Raw genomic sequence first — 26072 nt, forward strand, 5'->3', positions numbered from 1 at the left:
GATGTAGCCCATCAGGGCCAGGAGATTTATCAATTTTAAGACCTTTTAGCTTTTCTAGCACTTTCTCTTTTGTAATGGCAACCATACTCAACTCAGCCCCCTGACTCCCTTTAATTGTTGGGATATTACTCATGTCTTCCACTGTGAAGACTGACGCAAAGTACTTATTAAGTTCTCCAGCTATTTCCTTATCTCCCATCACTAGGCTTCCAGCATCAGTTTGAAGTGGCCCAATGTCTACTTTTGCCTGTCGTTTGTTTCTTATGCATTGAAAGAAACTTTTACTATCATTTCTAATATTACTGGCTAGCCTACCTTCATATTAGATCCTCTCCTTCCCTATTTCTCTCTTTGTTATCCTCTGTTTGTTTTTCTTTTTGTTATAGAGGTCTTATAAACCTCTATAAGATCACCCCTCAGCCTTCAACGCGCCAAGGAAAATAGCCCCAACCTATTAAGCCTCTCCCTGTAGATCAAACCCTCCAACTTTGGCAACATTCTTGTAAATCTTTTCTGAACCATTTCAAGTTTCACAACATCCTTCCTATAACAGAGAGACTAGAATTGCATGCAGTTTTCCAAAAGTGGCCTAACCAATGTCCTATACAGCCACAACATAGCCTCCCAACTCCTGTACTCAATGCACTGACCAATAGAGGCAAGCATACCAAACACCTTCTTCACTATCCTATCTACTTGCAATTCCACTTTCATATTGCTTGCTTATGGAGAATTTAATTGGAAATGGGAATTTAATTCCGACCAGCTGGTGTTTTTAGTGACCATGTATGAGATGTAAGTGCACACAAAAAGACTTCTTGACATTTGCCATGAGGAAGCTTGATCGGACTTCAGAAGCTCCAAGAGCTTAACTGAAAACCCACACTTCTGCAGTCTGATTTTTAGCGTCTCATGCAATAACTTCTCCCCTACCCACTTTGCTTCTCACTCACAGGTGTGCCACAAGATTCTGCATGCTATTTCCAGGTGAGGTAGAAGTTTGTGTTCTTCCAAATATACATATTTACTGCTGATTCTTCTAAAGGGGAACTTTCCTTGTCCTGAATACTTTCTCCACAAATTTGATTCCAGGTTCCATAACACTCACCATTCCAGTTTTCCATTCCATAACCACTCTGACACATCTGTGTTTAGCCATCTGGACCTTCTCAAAGTTTAACAGACACCTGGAACAGCTTGAGGAGGTTTCAGTCCTCAGGACTAAATATGGCTTTAAATTAAATATTCTCTGCAGCATTAAGGCTGGCAGTGTAGAATTGAATGTGCTAGTCTTTCCAGAGATGGGAGCATTGGTGTGGGGAGGAGTATTATGAAGTTACAAAGATGATGTGCATTGCTTATGGTGTGGCATCTCAGATAAAGAGTCAGGAAAGGGGTCTTGGGCATAGTGGTCATGGCTCTACCTTAGAAGGCCAGGTTCAAGTCCCATTTGCCACAAAGTTTTTTTATTCATTCACAGGATGAGAGCATCACTGACTAGGCCAGCATTTATTGCCTATCCCTAATTGCCCAGAGGATAGTTGAGAGTCAACCATATTGCTGTGGGTCTGAAGTCACATATAGGCCAGACCCAGGTAAGGATGATGGTTTTTTTAAACAATTGACAATGGTTTCATGGTCATCATGAGACTCTTATTTCCATATTTTTTAATTGATCTCAAATTCCACCATCTGCCACAGTGGGATTCAATCCTAGATCCTCAGAACATACCTGGGTCTCTGGATTTACAGTCTAGTGATAATACCACTAGGCCATAAATGAAAAGCTTGATTTATAAAATCTGTAAAGGCAGTTAGCAAAGGAGTCTTATAGCCTAGCTCAGAACGTCCATGTTCAAATCACAGCTACCACAGATGTGTGTCACAACATTCTGAACAGGGTGGTAAGATTTTATATACAGTATGTAAAGACAGTCATGTTTTATACTTCACCACCTGGTTTGGAGCTATTTAGCATGGGGGGAAAGGAAAGTATTGCAGTTTTAGATGGATAATTCTGAACCCTTTGTGTAAACCTGATTTTGCTTCCCTCAAGATTCTTAGCTGCCATGGCATGCTGGTTTATAAAAGCTTTTCATTCTCCAATTTCTGTTTGTCTCATCTCATGTTCCCTCAGATATTCCCATGTACTTCACATCTTTTTAAAATATTATTGATCTGTAATAATTTAGGTTTAACAGGGTTTTAACGCAACCTGAAAATATGAACGTTTCCATTGTTTACTCACATGCTGCCTCAGCTAATGATTGTTTCCAACATTTTCTGTTTCTATTTCTTGAAATATCACATAAGTTTAAGTTCAAGAAATATACATAACAATATGTTCAAAATCTCACCTCAGGATCCAAGTTTCGAAACACATACATTCTGGTCTTCTCCATCATAGCAAACAAATCTGGGTTGTCATTTGCCCACTTCATATCCCACACATCTTTACGCTCAAATTTTAGCTGTTCGCCCACTACTTGCTGCCCTGTACTGTCCACTGTTCTTGTCTCAAGGTCAAAAAATGTCAGAACACCTGCAATATCAATGATGGCAAGGCGGCTAGACAACAACAGAAAGAGTTACATCATTAGTATTTCCACTGAATTTAGTTCAATGTCTCCATATTCCTTACTATAAATGTCTTAAGTGATTCTAAAAAAAATTGTGTGCAGAAAGTAAAACACTGAGAATGATATAAACCTTAAATAAAATAGATGATGCTGGAAATACTCAATAATGCAGCAACTGCAGATTATATAAGGAAACTTTTTTTTTGCAAAAACAAAATCAGTAATTACTTTGTTTCTAACTAATGGACTGATTTTAAGATTTATGTCTTGCAGCTCCACGTATATGGTGGATATCTGTGGAGATAGAAACAGAGGGTTGACTTTCACATTTTCTTTGAATAAATGCAAGCTGTGTCAAGATTTTTGAAGGGAATTTCAGTGTCAGGCCCAGCAAGATTTCTCGCATCATTACTTCTACACCTACTTCACTCCTTTGGTGTCTCTCACATTCACCTAACCCCATCTTACCGCACATCATTCCCAGAACAATTCACCATTCATTGCCACATCTATCGAAAGACCTCTCACAATCTTTAAAAGGCTGCTACGCACCTGGATAAGGTTGGCATGCTAGTCTTGCCCCTCAGTGACAACATAATAGCACAGAAGCCACAAACCATGATGCTCATGGTCAAATGGCTGACACTTCCTTGCACATTTTTTCACCCTCATCATTGTTTAACTACCAGGCCTTACAATTTAACTATTATTAACCTCACTCAATCTAAACAGCCTCTCTAAGTTACAACTATCTGCCGCCAATTGCCCACTTGAGATCCAGCTCCTGTCATTGTCCAGTAGGGGAATATCACATACAAACAAGCAATCCAACAATTCCGAACATACAACCAGCAAAAGCAAACACAGACAAACCAAAAGAAGCTGAAGTTCGCCCCCACAATGCCAAATGTCAACAAAATGTTGGCATAATGACAAATGACTATTTTACACTTCATGTTAGTCTTCTGTATGCAGCTCTCATCTACTGGACCCCAGTGTCAATCAGGTTCTATCTAGCTAGTAATGCCCAACATAGCTGAGCTCCGACATGCACAGAAACAAATTTTCACCAGCTCAATGTCCTCATCCTTGTCCCCTGAAATGCTGCCATTCCTCTGGTTCCTCAGCATTTATCACATCACCTTGTTACCTGCTTCAGTTGTGCGGCAGATGCTCCAACATGCTCTGTTCAGACTATAGTGGAGGGTCCCCCAGTCTGTTTCAAACAGTGGAATTGCATTTTCAGAAGCCCCAACATCTCCATCCACTGATCACACCATCTCAGATCCACATCAAATTTGAAACTTATCGTTGAATTCATTAGAGTCTATCCTCATACTTACATGATGAAGTGATGTTCCTCTCATCCCATAGCACCCTTAGAAGTTCCACAAGTGAGGGGACAGCTTGACCAACATTTGTCTCCTGTTAAGTCATTCGCTTAACTTATGAGCCATTCAGATAGCAATGTGTGATTTGCAAGAGCAATGATATGGTATATATATATACTGCTTTTGACCAGCGTTTGACACCTAAGTACATTTACATGACACAAGTTGCAAGTGGACAGATACACGATTGCAAATGAACTATAGCTGGAGTTTGCAAAGGTATATCTTGGGGTTTTGCCCCTGCAATTTTCTAGCATCCAGCTGACATGGATCCCTTACTTTTATCTATTCTGCCCACCTGAGGACTACCCAATCATCTTCCAGTTGCATTTCACCTCTTTCACATTTAGAGAATGGCAAGTGATGTCAGGGAATGCAGCTCATGGTGAACATCATCAGTATTGGGCTCCATTTGGTTGCTAGGTCCAGGGTTCCACAACCACCCACAAAACTTTACCTCACTTGACACCAACAGTCCATTTCCAGCCATCCCCTCCATGTGGAGGAACTTCGCTTCCAACTGTACTCTCTGCTCCTGAACCCTGATATTTCATCTTAATGAGCCCTACTGCTACAGTGGCCATGGTTAGAGTCACAGGCACAATAATATCCTCCTGTAGCCTATCATGCTTTCCAATGCCAATCTGCAAGCTTCCTAGAAACCTGGAATTGCTCTCAATCACTGTCGTCATTCCAACCTCTACAATTGCCTTTGCTGTTTCACCCCACCAAGCCTCAAGACCACCACCTCTTTTGGCAGTAATTCCCCCCACCTGCTGCCTCTAAAGGCCCCCTTGCACCTTCTTCATGAATAACAGACTACTAGGACAGTATTCATCAAAGACATCTGAACAACTTCAGTATAGTTCCTAGACATGACTGACCAGACCCGAAGAAGGGTTACACCCAGAATGTCGACTTCTTCACCTCCTGATGCTGCCAGGCTTGCTGTGTTCTTCCAGCCTCCTGCCTGTCTACTTTGGATTTCAGCATCTGCAGTTTATTTGTCTCAGACCTCTATATTTGCAGCTCCCTGACTGACAATTTTTTAAAATGTATTCATTTGTGGGATGTGGGCATTGCTGGCCGGCCAGCATTTATTGCCTGCCCCTAGTCATCCTTGAGAAGGTGATGGTGAGCTGCTTTCTTGAACTGCTGCAGTCACCTGCTGTGGGTTAACCCACAATGCCATTAGGGAGGGTATTCCAGGATTTTGACCCACCGACGGTGAAGAAACAGCGATATAATTCCAAGTCAGGATGGTGAGTGGCTTGGAGGGGAACTTGAACATGGGGGTGTTCCCATGTATCTGCTGCCTTTGTCCTTCTCGACGTAAGTGGTCGTGGGTTTGGAAGGTATGCATTTCCCCGACTGCAGATGCAGGCCCTACAAGACTGACTGTTGCCCACTCCCCAGAATGTAGTCAAACAGCTCGCCTGAACATTAGCATCCCAACTGTCAACGAATGCGGAAAAGCCCCTGGCTTGTGTCCACGCAATCAAGGGTTACGGGAAAAGGGCAGACAAGGGGACGTGAGAAATGTCAGATCAGCTATGATTCTACTGGTCAGCAGAATAAGCTTGAAGGGCCAAACAGCATACTCCTGTTTTTATTTCTCATAGTTTTACCAGGATCCCTGACCAATTGTGTTCCCTCCCCTCCCCATTGATTACAGAGAAGACAAATCCCCACTTGGTTACTTGGTTGATCATGTAGTGTGTTGTTGCACAGGCAGTTGGAAGCTTGCGGGGACAGGAACACTCATTACAAACTTTAAATAGTAACTCTTTCTCTCGTCAGATGCTGCAGACTTGCTGAAATTTTCCAGAATTTTCTGTTCATATTTCAGACTTGCCCCAGTCTTTTGTTTTTAAACCATAATCTCTTTTATCATTTAATTTATTCTGTTGGCCACTTTGTAACAGACTTTCTCTTGTTATTTTCTTGCCTTTGCACTTGCTTAAAAAAAACATTAGATTTCTGACTTCTTCCAGTTCTGAAAAATGGTTATCAAACAGAAATGTTACTTTTCTTTGTCGCTGCAAAGTTACTGCATGTCCACCATTATTTGCTCAAATTTTTAAAGTACTTTTTCAAGTTCAAGTAATGGCCATAAGCAGTTTCCAGTTTCTATTAAAATAAATGATTATCACTGGATATTCCATGAAAGGACTGCCACAAACACTATGTAGGACAAACAGGAAGAAAGTTAGCCACCAGGATACACGAACACCAGCTAGCCACAAAAAGACACGACCCTCCCTCCTTCGTAGCCCTACACACGGAGGAAAAAAAACCACCATTCTGACTGGGACAACACATCTATCCTGGGACAGGCTAAGCAAAGGCATGCTAGAGAATTCCTAGAGGCCTGGCACTCCAACCACAACGCCATAAACAAACACATAGATCTAGATACCATCTATCAACCCCTCAGAAAACAAACAGGAAATGACATCACCACAAACTCCAGGAACCCCATTCAGGACAAACATATAAACAGAAAGCAGGAGACAACAGCTTCATTTCACTTGGAGGTCGCCACTGATGATGTTACCTAGCCAGGTAATGAAACATCTGGATATCAAACCTACAGCTCAGCAAGCAAACCCACACCCTAAATCACTGGATATTTTTCTAGCATTCATAAAATTGCCATTATATCCAATGAAGTCCATTTAAATGAATAACTAATGAAAAAATGAAACAGGGAAATAAAATTCTCATGTCTCAATCTCTGTTTTACCTTCGCCAATGATAGCTGTCCCAGTTAAATTATTTGTTAAATAAATGAACATCTAAATCAATATATGGGGATTTTGACATTTAAGACTTCTTCGTCGATATTTTATTCTTTTCCAAACCATGTGTTTAACGTTTTTTAATATGGACTTTTACAGTGGTGTGAAAATTACACAGGAATTAATTTAGTGATTTCAGTCTTTAAAACCTCTGTGGGTGTTTGGACTTAGGTATTTCTGGAAAATGTGACAAGTGTTTATGTTTAGATGTGCCAACAACCTTATTAAATACTAATACAATACTATAGTGGCCATGCTCTTGTTTTGTGAGCTGTATTAAAAAAGATTTGTTGTGCTACGTTGTATTTGCTTTTGTAATGAAGTAAAGGACAAAATATTACTTTCAGCTATTCTTGACAACTGGGTGACCACATTTAGGGTGCTGGAACTAGAATCGAGTTTACAACATATTAACTTCTTGCCAAACCTGCAAGAATAGTTCAAATGGATGAATGGAAACATCAACTGAATTCGTAAAATTATTTGATAAACCCATTACTTATTTTTGCATTGTTATGACCCAAAGTAAGTTGTATTCTTCCAGATTTCACCCAGTAGGTTTGAAGGAGTGAGGAATTCCCACACAAGAAACAGAAAGATATGTGGATGCTGGAAATAAGAAACAAAAACAGAAACTGCTGGAAAAGCTCAACAGATCTGTGGAGGAAAAGCAGAGTTAATGTTCAGGTCCAGTGACCCTCCTTCAGAATCAAGAAATTCCCATGGAGCTGCTGGATAATTAGATGCTGTTTAAATCAAGTATTCTGGCTTTAAAGTTTACAAGTCTATTCCTTGAGCTACCAACAACTTACCAAGATATTTTGAGGTGAGTGCATATCAAGAAATGCTTCTTCAGTGAAACTGACAGGCTTGGAAGCCACTAAACTGTGAAACTGAAGAGCAGCAGCCATTGCCAAATTAAAGGCTACTGCTCACAGTACTCCTCAGAGAGTATACAGTGCTTAACTAATAGATGGCAATTTCTTTGAAGATTCTTCACCAGTCTTGCATTTCAGTCATCTTTAGCTACACTTCCTAGCTGGTAGATCTCACCTTGGTATGGAAAAAGATTATGCAGCTCAACCTTGAACATTTCATGAAGAACAAGAAGAGCACCAACAACAATACACAATAAATAGTAGCTGTTTAAGCGACAACAGTATCGGCTGCCATTTCCTCACTCACGACCTCTTTGCTGGGCACAGGGGATTAAGATAAACATCCAGCCCCAAGAAGAAGAACACCCATTCCTCCCCAACACAGAGAATTAGCTTCCACAACATTGATGAGCACCAAAGGCTCAGGAAGCTGATATTTTGATGGCAGATCATTCCCGAGATCTGCAGCCTCCAGAGTAAGACCTCAGTTGAAATGATTTGATTCCCTACCTGTTTGAAGGCAAGGTACTCATCAAACACAGCACATGTCTCACATGCCTCCAACACTACCTGACTCCAATTTTAAAGGGGCCAGTACAGGCAACAAGTAACCCCTCACCTTTGGGTCTATTCAGGCCCTTAAATGGACAATGAATTGCTCCCACCCTTATCACACATTATATACAACTGAAGAAGACCCACACCACATGTAGAGCTGAAAAATGTGTTGCTGGAAAAGCGCAGCAGGTCAGGTAGCATCAAAGGAGCAGGAGAATCAATGTTTCGGGCATAAGCCCTTCTTCAGGAAACCACATGTAGCTGATGGCGACTTTTATCGCACAGGCTGGTGTTGGACAAGGGGTCAACATCATTTGTAGGTTCTACTGCATATAACCCCCCACCCCACCCCACCACTGCCCCACCCCCCACCACCCGGCTGTGCAATGGCAGCTTTACATATGATGATCTACAACCAAGTAGGATGCAATGTGTAACAACTTACAGGAAAAGACTTTAAAAAATCAATTCCATTATTTCTTTATGAAAAAGACTCACCTGGAATTACAATTCAGTGATAATTGGTAACTTCTGTAGTTGAACAAATACTTTTGTAACAGACTAATATTTGGTAAACTATATTTCTGAATTTTCCCTGATTCACGACCCTGCAAAATACAAAGCATTGTAACTAATTGTGCGCACATAACTGGTCAAAAAATTGTAGAAGCATTTTCTCTTCACTATTCTAACTATCAGGCCTGGTATTATGAATTATATTTCCTAAACACAATCTTGCTACCAATCTTCTCACCCAGCCACAGAACCAGAAAAGCTGGACAGCTGCAGGATGTTTGTTTATTTCTACAATTTAAATAATCAGACAAGAGGTGCATTTAATGAAAACACATAAAACAAAATCAAATTTTGATCAGCTCTTCTTCAGTGCTCAAGTATCAAGTATCCTTCACTTATTGCTAGAGTTAGACTAAGCCGCACTCTGTTCGAGTACATTAAGGTACTGGATTAGTAAATGAAATCTTCCAAAGTGATTCTCGGTAACATTGTAAAATGATGTATGATACAATGGAACATGAGGAGATATTAATTAATTCAAATTACAAAAGGTTGGTCAAACAGGTAGGTTTTATGAAGTGTCTTAATGGAGAAAAGGTAGGACAGCAGAGAGAGATGTAGGAAGGGACTTCCAGTTCAAGGGCCGCGAATGCTGGAATAATTATAATTGGGAATGTGACAGGCTAGAATTAGAGAATATATAATTAGAATTAAAGGCATATCCCAGAGTGTTGCAGGGCTGGAGGAGCTTAGAGAGATAGACAGGAGCAAGACTATGAAGGGATTTCAAAACAAGGATGAGATCAAAATGCCCATTTTGACATCATTGTAGATCAGTGAGCACAAAGCTAATAGGAAATAGAGCTTATGGTGAGTCAAGATATTTGCAGCTAAGCTTTAGATGACCATTAGCGTACAGAGGGGATTGGGTTGGAATAGTTGAAGTCCAAAAAGCATGAATGAGGGTTTCAGCAGCAGGTTAATTGAGACAGTGTGAAATTGGGTGAAGTCACAGAGGTGGAAATAGGCAGAAGCTGCATGAGATAAGACTACATCATTGTAAGACATTTGATACAATAACCATCTAGTGTTAGCAGATAAGTTAAGGATCTTGTCTTAGATATTCGCTTGGGTACAACACATGGCGTTATTTCAATAAGTAGATGTAGCATTTCACACTTATGGTTCTGTACATCCTATTTAATATCAAACCAAAGGCCAGCATGACTCCAGTTAGCTCAATTTGATATTTCTGCCTTTTTTACATGCATTTCTTCAATCTCTTTAAAGGTAGACTGACTAAACACTTAAACAAACATTTAAACAAACCTACCTAAGAAGCATTGAACTGTTTTATTTAGTAGCAAGTGAACTGTAACACTTTTATCTCTAAATCAGAAGTTGTATCCCACTCCAGTCTTGAGTCCAACAAGTTTCCACTCTAGTGCAGCAGCTAAACTACAAGTGACTACAAATTAAAAGCAGATAATTGACTGCACAGAGCATTGGGAAATCTGGATGTTATGAAAACGGTAGCATAAATTTACATCTCTTTTTCAAACATACAGATGAGATTTACTTTATTCAATCAGCACAACTATCTGTCACAATGACCAGACTTCAGTTCTCCACACCAGTAATTAATCTTGATTTGAACAAAATAACTTTTAACTTTGGTATTCCAACGCTGTTGTAAAATTTTCTTGATCTCACTGCCTCTGTATATCCCGGCCTCCTTTATTAATCTTCCTCTTATTCAGTGTTAAAAGTGTAGCAGATAGTTTGAGGTGTTCTTCATTTGCCAAGACATCTCAAAAATCTGTTTCTTCAAGGATACAAGCTTAAGCCATTGATTTTTTTAACTGGCCATCAAATTCCACATTATCCTTTAAAAAAGAACTTGTGTAGATCCATAAGACAATTTCTGTGAAAGAATTGTACAAGATCTCAAAAACACAGCAATAGTGCCAACCTAAATAGGAATCCCACCTTGCGCATGATGTGAGATTCCAGCAAGTAATAATATAAAAAGGTTAACAGACTAAAATGTTGTGATTTCTATGCAAGGCCAGAGAGGACAGGAAATTGTGTGTGTGAAAGTCACCTTATTTTCCAAAAATGAAGACAACCCCACATGTAGAGAATCTCACTTAATTTAGCATCCTGCACACACTAATTAGATGTTAATCTAGCAGGATTTGGCATGCAGACGGTGAGTCTTGTGATGGGCAAAAAAACATACATCTGCCATGATAAATCTGAAGTTGCTGGAAGGATTCTGCCCAGTTCAAGCTCGGTAAAAATATGTTGGCTTGCCATATCACTGGTAGGCACCAAGTTGAAAACTTAAAACATCACCAAAATTGAGCCAGACCTACTGGAACGTTGTGAGCTGGGTACATATCTCAATGCTGTTAAACAAAAATCTAACGTAGCATCAATCATAGCATGCTGACTCCCCATTTAGTTAAGCAGAGCAGCCTACCTACTAGGCGAAAGTGAGGACTGCAGATGCTGGAGATCACAGTCAAGATTAGAGTGGTGCTGGAAAAGCATAGCAGGTCAGGCAGCATTTGAGGAGCAGGAAAATCAACATTTCAGGCAAAAGCATTTCCTGATGAAGGGCTTTTGCCCGAAACGTCGATTTTCCTTTTCCTTCAATGCTGCCTGACCTGCTGTGCTTTTCCAGCACCATCCTACCTACTGGTCAAACTCATATCATGCTGAGTTTAGCACTTGGCAAGTGAGGCTTTGAGGTAATCTGTAATGAGACCCTGAAACAGTGGAAGACCATAATTTACTTGACTCATTTATCACTTTTAAATGCTGTCAGTTTGTTTTCTATACCATATTCCCTGGTGTGCCATTCTCCTTCTCCCTCAGCAGCAAAAGGCTGCAACTCCCTGTTAATAAAAACTGTGCTTTTAAAAGGACGAACGCCAGGAACACATGGTTTCTTCACAATGCTACTCACACCCTGGTATTGTGCAGAGGATGCCAGCATTGTAGTGTCATCAATATGGCCATGCTACTGCCAGCATAATCTCCTTTCCTTTTGTACTGAGCCACATAGCTCCAGCCAGAAATGTATGTGTTCATCCTACTGGTCATATTGGAGTTTCAGCAGGTTTGTTAGCTCCTGAGAAATAGGATTCAACCATCCAAATGCCTCATCTAACAACTCAGTTATGAAGCTAGTGAACATGAAAATATATTAGTAAAGTAAAAAAAGTGTTTTAAAGCAAAATATTTATTAAAACCATCTTATATTAAACAGGTACTTGTAAATTAAATGGAAAATGGTCTTACCACAATCAATATTTTGTCAGAAGCAGTGATACAGCAGATAGCATCCTTTGTTGTCTACGGGAAAACAAATACAAGAGTACAAAATTAGGCTTGAATCCCAATGTTGTCCCATTCTAAATTAAACATTACATAAAAATTCAACAAGAACAGTTAATGTCATGTCTTCAATCCAATGCTTTCCCCATCCCCAATATACAGAATTATCTCAGAGTCAGATGATTTCTAATACAAGATTGAACAAAATTAATCCGTGTGTTAGAGAGCAGGCGCAATCAATTTCAGCAAAGTACTATTCCCAGCCAATTAATTGGCTCCCTCACATGCCAGCCCACTTTCATAAAGTACAGATGCATTCACTCACCTTGACCATTTGACTAAGGTCATCAAATCTTTAACAGAATGACTGCCAGGATCAGGAAGCCAGACTCAATACAAATTACCTTGTCAAATATTCCAATTCTCTCTGAGGCTCAGTCTTGAAAGCTTCCTGCCTCCCAGTGATAGAAACTTGATGTTCTTCCTGACTTTACTTCTTCAGTGTGTCCAGTTCAGTGCCACTAAAAGGAGAAGGAGCCACGAACATTCCCCCTTCAACACCACTGGAAAAAAGCTTGCAACTCCTTCTTTATAGGAAAATGTCTTTCAAAAAGGAAGGCATGGTTTCTTCACAACACTACTCACCCCTGCAGTGTGCAGAGGATGCTGGCAGTGGAATGGAGTCAATGTGGCCTTTGCCCATCAGGGAAATATTTGAGTTGTGTGTATTGTATATATAGATAGATATATAAAAGCTGGCAATAATATTGGGCAAGTCAGATTCCCAAAGTGAAATCTGTTGTGATAGCCCCTAAGTTTGACCTTAGCTATTTGTTTACCATAGTGCGCTTAACATATTCATGAGAGACTACCAATGTAATTTTAACAAAGAACAAAATTTATTACACACAAAGAAAATAGAACAAGCTATGTTATGATGCTCAATAACTGTCTGAAAACGTCTCACTACAAAAATGTTAATACTGCACAGTGGCACATTACATCACAATGCTCTGCCAGGCCACTTTGTGTACAAGGACATCACCTCCCAATACCTCAGGACATGATCTATGAGCAGTGACAACTTCTACCTTCTGTCAATAGGAGTTGGCATCAGCAAAACACTAGCCTCATCACATCATCACACATCTTGAACCAACATATCTAGTTCAGCACCTCACTCTTCTACTCGTTTCTGAACTATTCACTCAAGGTTTTAGAAATCTAACTTATGTGCACATAAGTAAACCTCCAAACAATCCAACAATCACAGAACTCAAAAATGAAACTAAAAGCATATCTTTCCCTTCCTCATAAACCCAATATAGGGATACAAACTAAACATAAACCATTCATTGTTCTTCCTCTGTGGAACTCAAGCTCCCAAATACTAATCACCTTCAGCAAACCACCTCATTTCTTAGAGTCCAAACTTATGGCAATTCAATCCTCATGTTCAAAAACCAGGCAAATGAATTTCATTTTTTGAAGTATTCAACCAACACAAAGTACTCCAACTATATGCTCTCATAAGGTGACTCCTGGATACAGAATTTTGAAAATACAGATCTCCAATCTGACATATATTCTTTTTTCTATGTCCTTATGAGTAGAACATACATAACAGTTATGCAAGCACATGATGTCAAGGGGATTACTCAATTTAAGATCCTTAACCCATAAGACCATAAGAAGTCGGAGGTGTAGTCGGCCATTTGGCCCACTGAATCTGTTCCACCATTCAATTTCTATCTTATAATCCTCAATTCCACTTTCCTGCCTTTTAAAAATGCACTGATCTTCAACAGCTGGCTTTGCTCATTCTCAGTTAGCTGTCAGATTTACAAGCTGTCAAAATTTAAACAAGGCTCCCAAATGCACTGCATAAGTCCAGTTTAACTATGATAATAAAGTACCTTCCCCCGACAGAAATGGGTCATAGGAACATTAAGTAAAAGTATGAGTGGTAAACAGACATATTACTTATGTGTTTTACAAACTTTTTCAATCTCTCAATGACATTCTAGCATTCTCCCAGAAACAAGTCAGCAACACAAACAAGGTGCAGTTATTTCATCAAATACAAAAGCAACAATTACCGACAAAGTTTTGCTGAAATCCACAGTACTGTCTCCTGCAACTGATGATTCATCATCAACGTGATAAATTCTGTTTGTATGAGAAAGAAAAAATCAAGTTTCTTTGTTAGAAATTTTCTTTCAAAAATTAAGGATGCCAGAGTATCCACAGTGCAACTATTAGTTTATAAACAACAAAAAACATAAGCATTATTCTATAATTAAATTTAAAGAGAATTAACACACGAATGATTTTGTCATAATCAATTACTGGCTATTAAGATTCCAATGAGACAGAAAATTAAGATGTCATCCTAAAAGCGGCACGGTGGCACAGTGGTTAGCACTGCTGCCTCGCAGCGCCAGAGACCCGGGTTCAATTCCCGCCTCAGGCGACTGACTGTGTGGAGTTTGCACATTCTCCCCGTGTCTGCGTGGGTTTCCTCCGGGTGCTCCGGTTTCCTCCCACAGTCCAAAGATGTGCAGGTCAGGTGAATTGGCCATGCTAAATTGCCCGTAGTGGTAGGTAAGGGGTAGATGTGTAGGGGTATGGGTGGGTTGCGCTTCGGCGGGTCGGTGTGGACTTGTTGGGCCGAAGGGCCTGTTTCCACACTGTAAAGTAATCTAATCTAATCTAATCTAATCTAAAAAGCCGTTGTCAAATTCCATTTCACAAGATAAATTCAGACTTTTATTGAAAACTAACCTCCAAATACAAAGTACAACTCTCTACATCACACGCTGAGGGAGACAGTGATGAAACCATGTGCATGTTGGCACAGCAGACAGTAGGAAGAAACAGAAAAGGAAAATACTTATCTTACATCAGGTAATTTTACACATTTCATCCAAATAAATGGAATTAAAAATTCACTTTGAAGCTTGTCTTCATTGCTGTAAAGACAACAAAGAACAGTGGCTACCTGCATAGTAAGATCATAATTCTTTAACCAAAGCATTTTGCACAAGACATTAAAGTGAATTTTAAAAAGAAAGTAACTGTTCTACTAAAGGCAACAACTCATGTTACATTTTCACAGGAGTCGTCAATCCTCCAAGAGGTGCTTGTTTGTGCATGAGTCTATATAGTGAATGCCAGCACAGAAATCAATCATAGGGAGATTTATGACCAAATCCAGCCTGCCCTTAATCAACATTTATTTGCATACAGAGGTACCAGCCAGCAATCAAGAAAAGGAACTGTGGCTGATGCTAACATTGTCTGACACATCCTTCTGTAAAGCTAACTTTGTTGTATCGCTAAAAATTGATAACACTAACCTTTCCCGCCCCTCCTTCCTTGTTCGTGCGACCTGGTTGATTTCCATTGCTGTGAGTTTCTTGGCGACACGATATTGCCAGATGTAAAATGCTTCCTTAGAGGCCACAATTACATGTGTTTTTGTCATAGCTATAAACAGTGGATCTAAAGCAAAAATAATAGTGTTATTTTAAGACAGTTTAAAAGTCAATTAGAAATTAACTTTGGCAATAATACCATTATAAATCCAACGTAGCCAGCACCGTTGTGTTTCACTGTGCCTTATATTTGTTGAATCTTGTGTACTTAAAAAATCATTAACAAATTTTTGTTTGAAGATTTACACTTGCAAGGTGTGTGTGTGTGCGTGTGTATTACTTTCATGAAGGTTAGTTTCATATCTCTGTACAGTTCATACCTTCTATAAATAATCGTTACATCTTTGCAATAAACTAGCTCATTAGATGTTACTTAAAGAACCTAGTTGACTAGTTTCTGATGCTCCATTTTATATATGTCTGAAATGAACTGATTATCTCCATTTTAAAAATTCAAACTTTGTTGTGAACAATGGGAGAGTGGAACAAGGATTCAACTCTGTCCCTCCTAAGTCAGTCATAACAATAAGAAAAAATAAATTAATGAAAAAATACGCTCATGATACATTCCAATACAATACCAAACAAAGTCATGTTTGGATCATTTTTTCTTTAAAAAGAATCACTTAACATAATGAAATAATGGCTGCTCTTTATTAATCATGAATTAAGGTTTTGTTCCTATTATACATCAGCTTGACTTAGTTGTCTGCATTCTTGGTTTGGAACGATTCAACAATATGTCAGAACTAGAACATAAATTCTAAACTGAGAGATACTGCATTGTTAGAAAGTTCCACTCTACGTATCCATGAGAACAATTTAAGTATCAGAGTGTCTGACAGTGTCTGGTCAACAATCCTGCTCCAAAAAATATGGCACAGTAGATAAGGGGAACAAGTCAAATAGTCAAGGCAGACAAGAGCTTGGCAGAGAACAAAGCAAGACTGATAATTAAACTGCATTTACTGCAATGCAAGAGGCCTGACAGGTAAGGCAGATGAACTTAGGGCATGGTTGGGAATATGGGACGAGGATTTGATTTATTATTGTCAGATGTACCTAGGTACAGTGAAAAGTTTTGCTTTGTATGCAGTACAAGTAGATCATACCATACAAAGTGCATAGGGTAATAGGACAGAGCGAAGATATTACAGCTGCAAAGAAGGTTCACAGATAGTGAAAGCAACATTAAATTTAAAAATTATCATTTCATAGCTATTACAGAAAGATGGCTCAGGGATGGACAGGACCGGCAGCTCAACGTTCGGGAGTATAGGTGCTATAGGAAGGATAGAAAGGAAGTGGTGCTTTTGGTTAGGGATAACTTACAACTGTAGAGAGGATATTTTTGAGAGATCGTCAAGTGAAGTTACATGGGCAGAACGGAGAAATAAGAAAAGGATGATTACCTTGTTGGGACTGTATTATAAGCCCCCCAATAGTCAAAGGAAAATTGAGAAGCAAATATATAAGGACATCTCAGATACCTGTAAGAAAAACAGGGCTGAAATGGTAGGGGAGTTTAACTTTCCAAACATAGACTGGGACTGTCATAGTGTTAAGGGCTTGAGTGGGGAGGAATTTGTTACGTTTGTACAAGAAAACTTTCTTATTCAATATGTAGATATACCTATTAGAGAAAGGGCAACAATTGACCTTCTGTTGGGAAATAAGGCTGGGCAATTGTCTGAGGTGTCAGCAGGGGAGTACTTTGGGGCAAGTGATCATAATTCTATTAGTGTTAAAATAGTTAAGGAAAAGGATAGAATTGATGAAAAAGTTAAAGCTCTAAATTGGAGAAAGGCCAATTTTGACAGTAATAGGAACTTTCAAAAATTGATTGAGGGAGGCTATTCACAGGTAAGGGGACAGTTAGGAAGTGGGAGGCCTTTAAATATGAGAGAATGAGATTTCAGAGACAGTATGTTTCCGTTAGTGTGAAGGGCAAGGCTGGTAGGTGTAGAAAATGCTGGATGACTACAGAGGTTCAGGCTCTGGTTAAGCAAAAGAAGGAGGTATATGTCAGGTATCGACAGCTGGGATCGAATGAATCCCTAGAGGAGTATAACAGCAACAGAAGTATACTTAAGAGGGAAATCAAGAGGGCAAAAGGGGTCATGAGATAGCTCTGGCAAGGAGTTCAGGAAAATTCAAAGAGATTCTATGAGTACATTAAGGGCAAAAGAGTAACTAGGGAGAGAATAGGGTCCTTAAAGATCAATGTGGCAATCTACGTGTGGAACCACAGAAGATGGGTGAGATACTAAACAAATATTTCACATCAGTATTTATTGTGCAGAAGGATATGGAAGCTATGGAGCTTGGAGAAATAAATAGCAATATCTATAAGAGAGTACATATTACAGAACAAGGGGTGCTGAAGGTCTTAAAATGTATCAAGGTAGATAAATCCCCAGGAAGTGATCAGGTGTTCCCCAGAACTTTGTGGGAAGTTAAGGAAGAGATTGGGGGGCCCTTTGTGAGATATTTGTATTATTGACAGCCATGGGTGAGGTGCCGGAAGACTGGAGGTTGGCTAATGTGGTGCCATTATTTAAGGAAAAGCCAGGGAACTATAGAAGTGGTGGGTAAGTTATTGGAAAGGATTCTGAGCTACAGGATTTACATGCATTTGGAAAGGCAAGGAATAATAAAGGTTAATCAATAGTGTTGACAATATGGTGCTGGGAAAGCACAGCAGGTCAGGCAGCATCAGAGGAACAGGAGAATTGATGTTTCGGATATAAGCCCTTCATCAGGACTGATTAGGGATAGTCAATATGGCTTTTTATTCCCTCTAATTGGTTGCTTATTTGTCCATCACCATTCACAATTAGGTGCTGCATGCTGTAGAACTTTACTGTGTTGGTTGTTGATTGCCTTGTTCTGTCCATAGGATGCTGCTTCCGCTTGTTTATATTAATGTAGCCATGAGATGAAGCTTCACTAGGTTGGTATTTCATTTCGAGTTTTGCGTCGTGACTCTCTGAGACAGGATCTTTTGAAACATACAGAATACTGAATAGCCTGGACAGAGTAGATGTTGAGAACATTGGTAGGAGAGACTAGGGCCCCAGGGCACAGCCTTTGAGTAAAGAGAAGACCTTGTAGAACAGAGAGTGATGAAATTATGGAATTCATTGCCACAAAAGACTGTGGAGGCCAGGTCATTGAGTATATTTAAGACTGAGATAAACAGATTCTTGACTATCACGGAAATCAATGGTTACAGGGAGAAGGCGGGAAAATGGGGTTGAGAAACTTATCAGCCATGATTGAATGGTGGAGTAGACACGACCGGCTGATTGGCCTCACTTCTGCTCCTATGTCTTATGGTAATATGGCTTCAACAAGAGATAAATTGGTTAAACTAATGAGTATTTTTTCTCTGGTGTTGGTTCCCTCACTACTTTTCATAAGTCTGTCTGGAATCTATGTCTTTCAAGAATCAACCAGATTAGTCATTAGTGTTGCATCAAGCCAATTTTGGTGATGGGTACTGAAATCTCCCACAAAGGAACAATGGGGCTCAGTACAAATATATCAGAAAAAAAAGCATTAGGCTTTATTTGTAGAGGGGTAGAATTGAAGATTATTGCTGAAAAAATACATTTTTTACCAAGTTTCTCACCTTGCATTCATTAGGTTAATTCACAAGAATCCTGGCTCATTACCATATCCAAAGGCGAATGAAAGTTGGATCAATGAAGCATTTTCTGAGCACCCACCAGCTTTCCCAGTTTAGTAATTGCCACCATCATTCTTAGTCTTTCTAATCTAACAAAATCATCCCCCTCCACCCCCACCCATCAATGTCTATTGATTGCTAGCATTCGTGTTTTGATCTTATAAACCAAAGAAAAATTGTACGATTTATTTCTTGGATTGACTGGCACAGGCAACGATACCCAATCCTATAAATGAATGAAAAACAAAAAGGTTCATCAATAAAAAATACAACATCTGATCATTTTTGATAACAAGGGCTTATCCTTTTGATTACTGGGTAAGTGCTGTCCCTTTCCTGCCTATTCTCATGCTTCTCAGTGCTGACTCCTGACAGTAGCAGGTATAACACGGACAACGATGTTAATGAAAGATTCCTAGGATCAGAGACCAGAACTTTGTATATAAGGCCTATACAAAGAACTGCCTCAGGCTCTTGAAATTCTGCTGAAAAGAAGGCATATCAGTGATGTATGCATGCTTTCAGGTTTTTTTAAAGACATGGCCATACTTGACAATGTGTCACCTTTCCACTGAACTGGACTTGCATGTCACTAAATAATCCAGCATTCAAGCTTAGTGCTATTATTTCCATAAATACTCAAAATATTGCATGTGAGATTTACTTCGTACAATGGATGGAATTTTCACCTCCCTGGCATTGCATGGGCAATGGACAAAATGTTGGAATTACCCCTTTACCTAACACTACGGGCAATTTAACATGGCCAATTCACCTGACCTGCACATCTTTGGATTGTGGGAGGAAACCGGAGCACCCGGAGGAAACCCACGCAGACACGGGGAGAACGTGCAAACTCCACACAGTCAGTCGCCTGAGGCGGGAATTGAACCCGGGTCTCCGGCGCTGTGAGGCAGCAGTGCTAACCACTGTGCCACCGTGCCACCCACAATTATTTCCATGTAATTGTATCCTAGCAAACTCTCAATTAGCCTCATTTCCATGCTACTTCCAATTTTCCTTTCATTTCTTGGAGCCCAGGGGAAGGGGGTGAGGAGGAAGCAACAGAGAACAGAGGAGAGGTGAGAATGTCTCAAAGATCACTAATGCTCTGGCCTCTCTGTAGGTGGGTGTGTAGGGTCAACAGGCCATGGGAATTCACAAAGCCATAGGCTCCAAGGATAACTTGAGAACACTAATGATGATGAAGAACAGTTGCAGCAATGGAAATGGGTGCCTGAAAGGTCACAGAAACCACAAGGACAGCGGTGCAAAGGAAACAATCCTGCAGTCGCCGCCTGAGGTGCATATCACTCACAAGAACATAAAGTTGAAACCTTGCCATCTTATGTCCAAAATCAACTGTGTAATAGCCACACAAAACATTCATTCCCTCTCCAATAAATGCTGACCCATCCAATAAAGCCCATTTCCCATGAATTAGTAAGAAGTACTGAAATGAACCTCCCTGGGAAGATCACGTTACATTGTCTTAAAGCATTACATGACACGAAACAAGATAGAGGAGACATTTAACAACATCAACAACACCCTCACAGGCATAAAGTTCACCAAGGAGAAAGAAACTGACAACAAACTCGCATTTCTGAATGTCACAGTAGAAAGAAAGGACAACGGAGAACTACAAACCTGCGTATACAGAAAACTGACAAACACTGACCAAATACTCAACTGCACTAGCAACCATCCCAACACACACAAACAAAGCTGTATCAGAACACTATTCCAATGAGCCATCACACATTGCAGCACAGACAAGCTACGCAAAACAGAGGAGAAACACCTATACGACGTATTCAAGAAGAACGGATACTCAAAAAATACAGTCCGCAGATTCCTCAAGAACAAACTACGACAAGCAGACCAAACACAGCCAGAAGCTGTAACCACCTTACCATGCATCAAAGAAGTTTCAGAAATGACAGCCAGACTACTAAGACCCCTCGGAATCCTAGTAGCACACAAACCCACTGACACTCTCAAACAAAAACTAAAACTTAAAAGACCCAGTACAACCCATGGACAAAACCAACGGCATCTACAAAATTCCATGCGAGGACTGCCAGAAAACACTACGTAGGACAAACAGGAAGAAAGTTAGCCACCAGGATACGTGAACACCAGCTAGCCACAAAAAGACACGACCCTTTCTCCCTCGTAGCCCGACGCACAGATGAAAAAAAAACACCATTTCGACTGGGACAACACATCTATCCTGGGACAGGCTAAGCAAAGACATGCCAGAGAATTCCTAGAGGCCTGGCACTCCAACCACAACGCCATAAACAAACACATAGATCTAGATGCCATTTATCAATCCCTCAGAAAACGAACAGGAAATGACATCACCACAAACCCCAGGAACCCCATCCAGGAGAAAGATATAAATAGAAAGCAGGAGACAACAGCTTCACTTCACTTGGAGGTCACCACTGATGATGTTACCTAGCCAGGTAATGAAATGTCTTCGTTGTGATTGATGTCAGTGCTCAGGAGTACCTTGAATGAAATGAAGTTCTCTTTGTGACATTTCCCAGGGATCATCTGCTCATGCACTGATTGGCCCTGTTGACCTAGAAGACTTGAGCAGTCATCCCCAACAGAATGTTAGCCGAAATGACCCAGGTCTACTGAAAGTGCCTGTTCATATAAAAGCTGACCAGCCGAAACTGGAAATTCTGGAGGCTCTGCGATCACAAGAAGGGGGATACTTCTGGACAGTTCTGAGGAGAAGCTTCTAAGGAGATTCTGCATGTGGTTCCTCCTCCCTATGAGCAGCAATCTGTCTCGCTGAGACGAGGAGCCACCTGGAATAAGGTTGAAGTCCCTGGCCCCTTTTGTCTTTGCATCGATGCAGAGTTTATATGGCCAAGCAATCAAGTTCAAATCCACATGCATATTCAACAGATACTTAGTGTGCCGGACCTCAATTACTATGGCAGTCAACAACCTCTCCATGGAGACAGCCAGATGCAGACATGCTGGAGCCAGTACTGTACTGTTACCATTGGTAGACTTTGCCGTCCTTCAATCCAGCTTATCAACTGCCTGGGACAAACCAGCGTGTTATTATGTGCTTATCTGTGTATTTAAACAAAGAAATTAATGGGTGAAACCATGAGATTATCTTCTGCCTGGAAATGAGCAGGTCTCCAGCAATTTTCCAAATGCCACAGACACTGGTAGACATGTGTCAGTGATGTGCTCACCATAGTCTTCCCTCGTCTAATCTATATTGAGTACCCACTGAGGTGGAAGTCTCTGAGCTGGTGATGAGTGCAGGTCAAGTCATAGAGTCAGAAGGGCTTATGCCAGAAACGTTGACTCTGCTGCTCCTCGGATGCTGCCTGACCTGCTGTGCTTTTCCAATGCCACACTTTTCGACTCTGACTCTCCAGTATCTGCAGTCCTCACTTTGTCATAGAATCAAAGAGTCATACAGTACAGAAATAGACCCTTTGGTCCAAGTCGTCCATGCCAATCAAGTAACCTAAACTGAACAAGTCCAATTTGGCAGTTCATTCCATACATGCACCATCCTCCGTGTGAAGAAGTTGATCCTTCAGTCCCTTTTAAATCTTTCCCCTCTCACCTTAAACCATTCACCCTTTAATTTTGGACTCACCTAACCTTGGAAAAAGCCCTTGGCTATTCACTTTATCTATGCCCTTCAAGATTTTATAAAACTCTATATTCATTGAGGGTTCAGTGACTTTCTCCTCAGAAGTGAAAGGGCTAGTGGGATAAAAAGGTTGTGAATATTAAGAATGACCTAACATCAGTGTTAATGGGACAACGGCACATCACAAGAATGCTTATTGGGTTGGTTGGACATTGAGATTTTCCCATGCCAACATGAGCAAGTCGTGAAGTTCTCCACCAGTTCGAGAATTTTCTCTTCATAGGGAGTTAAGAGGCAGGTGTCTGCCACCACCTTTCTCAGTCCGCATGAAAATACTTAACTGTCTTCCTGCAATGCTAGGTGTTCATGTAAACCCAGGGCAAACCACTAACCATGGCCACTATTCAGTCTGGCTCCGTCTGGTACAATGGCCTTTCTACAGCAGTCAGCACGTAAAAGAATGACCCTCTTGCCCACCATTTCACCACCAGCATCTACAAGACCCTGTCCATGAAATAGGGACAGAGCATTGGTTTCTGAATCAGTCTTCAGCAATAACAGTGGAGCACCACAATGTGATGAGCAGTTCCTGGCTTACAGTGTTTGAAATGGTGTGCAGCTGTGTATTTAAATATGGAAGCAGCAGTATTAACAATTCCACCTCTCATTCTGGACAATTACACGAGAAGTGCATTAGAGAGCCTGGTTGCATACTTGATTAGATAAGTGTGTCAAGACTGCATGAGAAAGATCACTGCAAGCCATGGTAGATGGCTCCTTCAACAAAAAACTCAGCTCAAAATGGTACATTCAGCTCTATATTTTTCAACATCTACAAATGTTGACATTTTAATAATGAAGTCTAACATCTTTCCTGAATCACAAACTACATCTCAAGGTCAGCTCTCACAGGTGCCAATATATGTTTCAGGTAGAATCTGAATTACATTCTCCATCAAACATGTGATATAACATATTCATCACAGTTACACACTCACTGCAGCAAAGCAAGTTCAGAGCCAGACATTAAATATTTAAAGTGTGATGAAAGATGTGAAAGACATTTATAGCTCAAGAATGTATTAAACATTGAGACATCATGTAAACATCAAAACAAATTTCAAAAAATCTTTGTAAAATTTGTTTTTGCACTGAATTAAGTTTGAAAACAATATTTAATTAATGCTGCAAAAATTCAAAACTTACAAAAGATCCCAATTCAATCCATCACTACAAAGACCAAACCATAAATAGAGAGCTCTTCAAGGCCCACAGATCCACACGGAGATGTTGAAAACTTAGAAATACTACTACAAATAGGTTACAAAATTCTTTTAATTTTTGTAAAAGTGATGAATAGGTTAGTAACAAATTGAATAGAAAGTTTGTGTGAGAAGTTAAATTCAAAGAAAGGTCCCTAGATTTGAGTCATTTTATAAAGGTTCTTTAAGAAATTCAGGGTTGGGAGAAATTGCTGTCTGTGTGCTTTATAAGCTGTTTTAAATGTTGGCAGTATCTCATTTGTTCAAGAGTTAACTGACATTTTTAAGTTTCTTATAAACGTGGTTTTCAATATTACGAATTAAAATTAATCATTTTAATTCTTACATAATAATCTATACTTTTTTTCTGGGCAAATCCAAAATGTAATTCAAAATATTAAACCTACATAAAAAGGTAAAATCTTTTTATGAATTTATGAAATTGAAGGTTTAATAATCTAAACATAAAGAACATTAGTTATGGCCAATTCTTTCACCATAATAAAATAGCAAATGAATAATAAAGTCAGAATGTTAACGCTTTTGGGTTTACATTCAGATACTTTAAATCTGTCATCACATAATAAAGTTTTCTTGCCAATTAATATAGAGTGCCTGTGAACTTTAAAAAAAATTATTGAGATACTTTCCAGCTTTCTGGACACCAAGTATGTCTGAATGGAGAAGCTGGCTAGACTTCAAAGCACAGAGGATGAGAACTCCAAACTCTTACACCATTTTATTTCCAGCATTATGTCAGCTAAACACATTAAATTTTCTCAACATCCTACTGCTCTTGTGTATGGAAGGTTTACCACACTGAAAAAGAATTTTGCAGGATGTCACTGAGACAGAAAAAGAGAAGAATACTTGGCTTCTTCTGATGAAAGGTTTCACTGTTAAAACAGGCTAGCGAGACAACATAACTCATTCAGAAGCAAGACTAAAAACCTCAACCTACATATTTACTCTTCAATCAAGTTAAAGGTATTCATTACTGAAATATCTATACCTAAGTAGTGCTTTGGATAAATGACAGTAATGACTAGCACCAAACAAAGACCCAACCGCCTAGCAAGGTCAATGAAACAGTGAAATTAAGTATGTGACAGACAATAAGACGGTAATAATACATAAGTATCAATGCATTGTTTAATTTCTCTCGGTCAAATCTAAACATTCAAATCCTTAATATTCTCAAATATACATGATTAGGAATAATAGATACATAACACGCAAAGGAAAATAGTGTCAGTCTAATTACTGTCACACTAAATACTGAGAAATTTGCAAAGGTTGAAACTCTTCACTTTGTATAAATTAGGACAATAATTTCTTTCCACATCCTTCCACTATGGGAATTACAGGATTAGCAGACAGGTATTCAGAACACAAAACATTCTAACATGTTAACTGAACCTTTATTTTAGTCATCTACTTTTTCATGGTAATGCACAGCCGTCACACTCTAGAAAACAAATCTCTCAATTGAAAAAACACTCAGTTGTGAGATTTCTGTTACTTTATATGTATAAGCAGTTCAAGTAACCTTTTAGTTACTTTCCTATCAAGGTTTTTAATTGTGACTTGAACCAAATAAAATATCAGATATTAATAGTTCACTGATAATTTTACCATTTTCTAGTAGGTTATAAAGGTGAACAAATTCTACAAAACAATACTCTGTTTCTGTGCTGTGACCTCTCCCAAACAGGTTCCTCCAAGATCAGTTGCGAATTTCACTGTTTGTTAATTTTCCCAGATACACTCCGATGTCCAGCGATACATGAATTCAAATAGCAAAGGCAATAACTGCGCAGGTTCACTGCTGTGCCAGTTAGCAATACAGGTTTCTTTCTCTCTCTCTCTCTCTCTCCTGCACTGCCTGACCATGCGCTACCTTTGTTTGCTCCTCTCCCTTTTAAAAGTGCTGTTGCTGTGACTTTTTTTTCCAAAGTTCCAAAACAATGC

General features: G+C 39.6%; 1 protein-coding gene across 2 annotated transcripts in view; it reads right to left on the minus strand.

Annotated features, from left to right (window-relative positions):
- Positions 1-26072, minus strand: part of wdr35 (WD repeat domain 35) — a 115165-nt gene that overhangs the window by 56293 nt on the left and 32800 nt on the right. For both annotated transcript variants that reach the window (XM_043676517.1, XM_043676508.1), the window contains 5 exons: positions 15428-15572; positions 14168-14237; positions 12033-12086; positions 8706-8815; positions 2358-2568 (listed from right to left, as the gene is read on the minus strand). In XM_043676517.1, coding sequence (XP_043532452.1) covers positions 2358-2568; positions 8706-8815; positions 12033-12086; positions 14168-14237; positions 15428-15572 — 590 coding nt within the window. The remainder of the gene's footprint in view (positions 1-2357; positions 2569-8705; positions 8816-12032; positions 12087-14167; positions 14238-15427; positions 15573-26072) is intronic.

The sequence above is a fragment of the Chiloscyllium plagiosum genome, chromosome 3, assembly GCF_004010195.1.
Source record: "Chiloscyllium plagiosum isolate BGI_BamShark_2017 chromosome 3, ASM401019v2, whole genome shotgun sequence".
In the NCBI taxonomy this organism is placed as follows: domain Eukaryota; kingdom Metazoa; phylum Chordata; class Chondrichthyes; order Orectolobiformes; family Hemiscylliidae; genus Chiloscyllium; species Chiloscyllium plagiosum.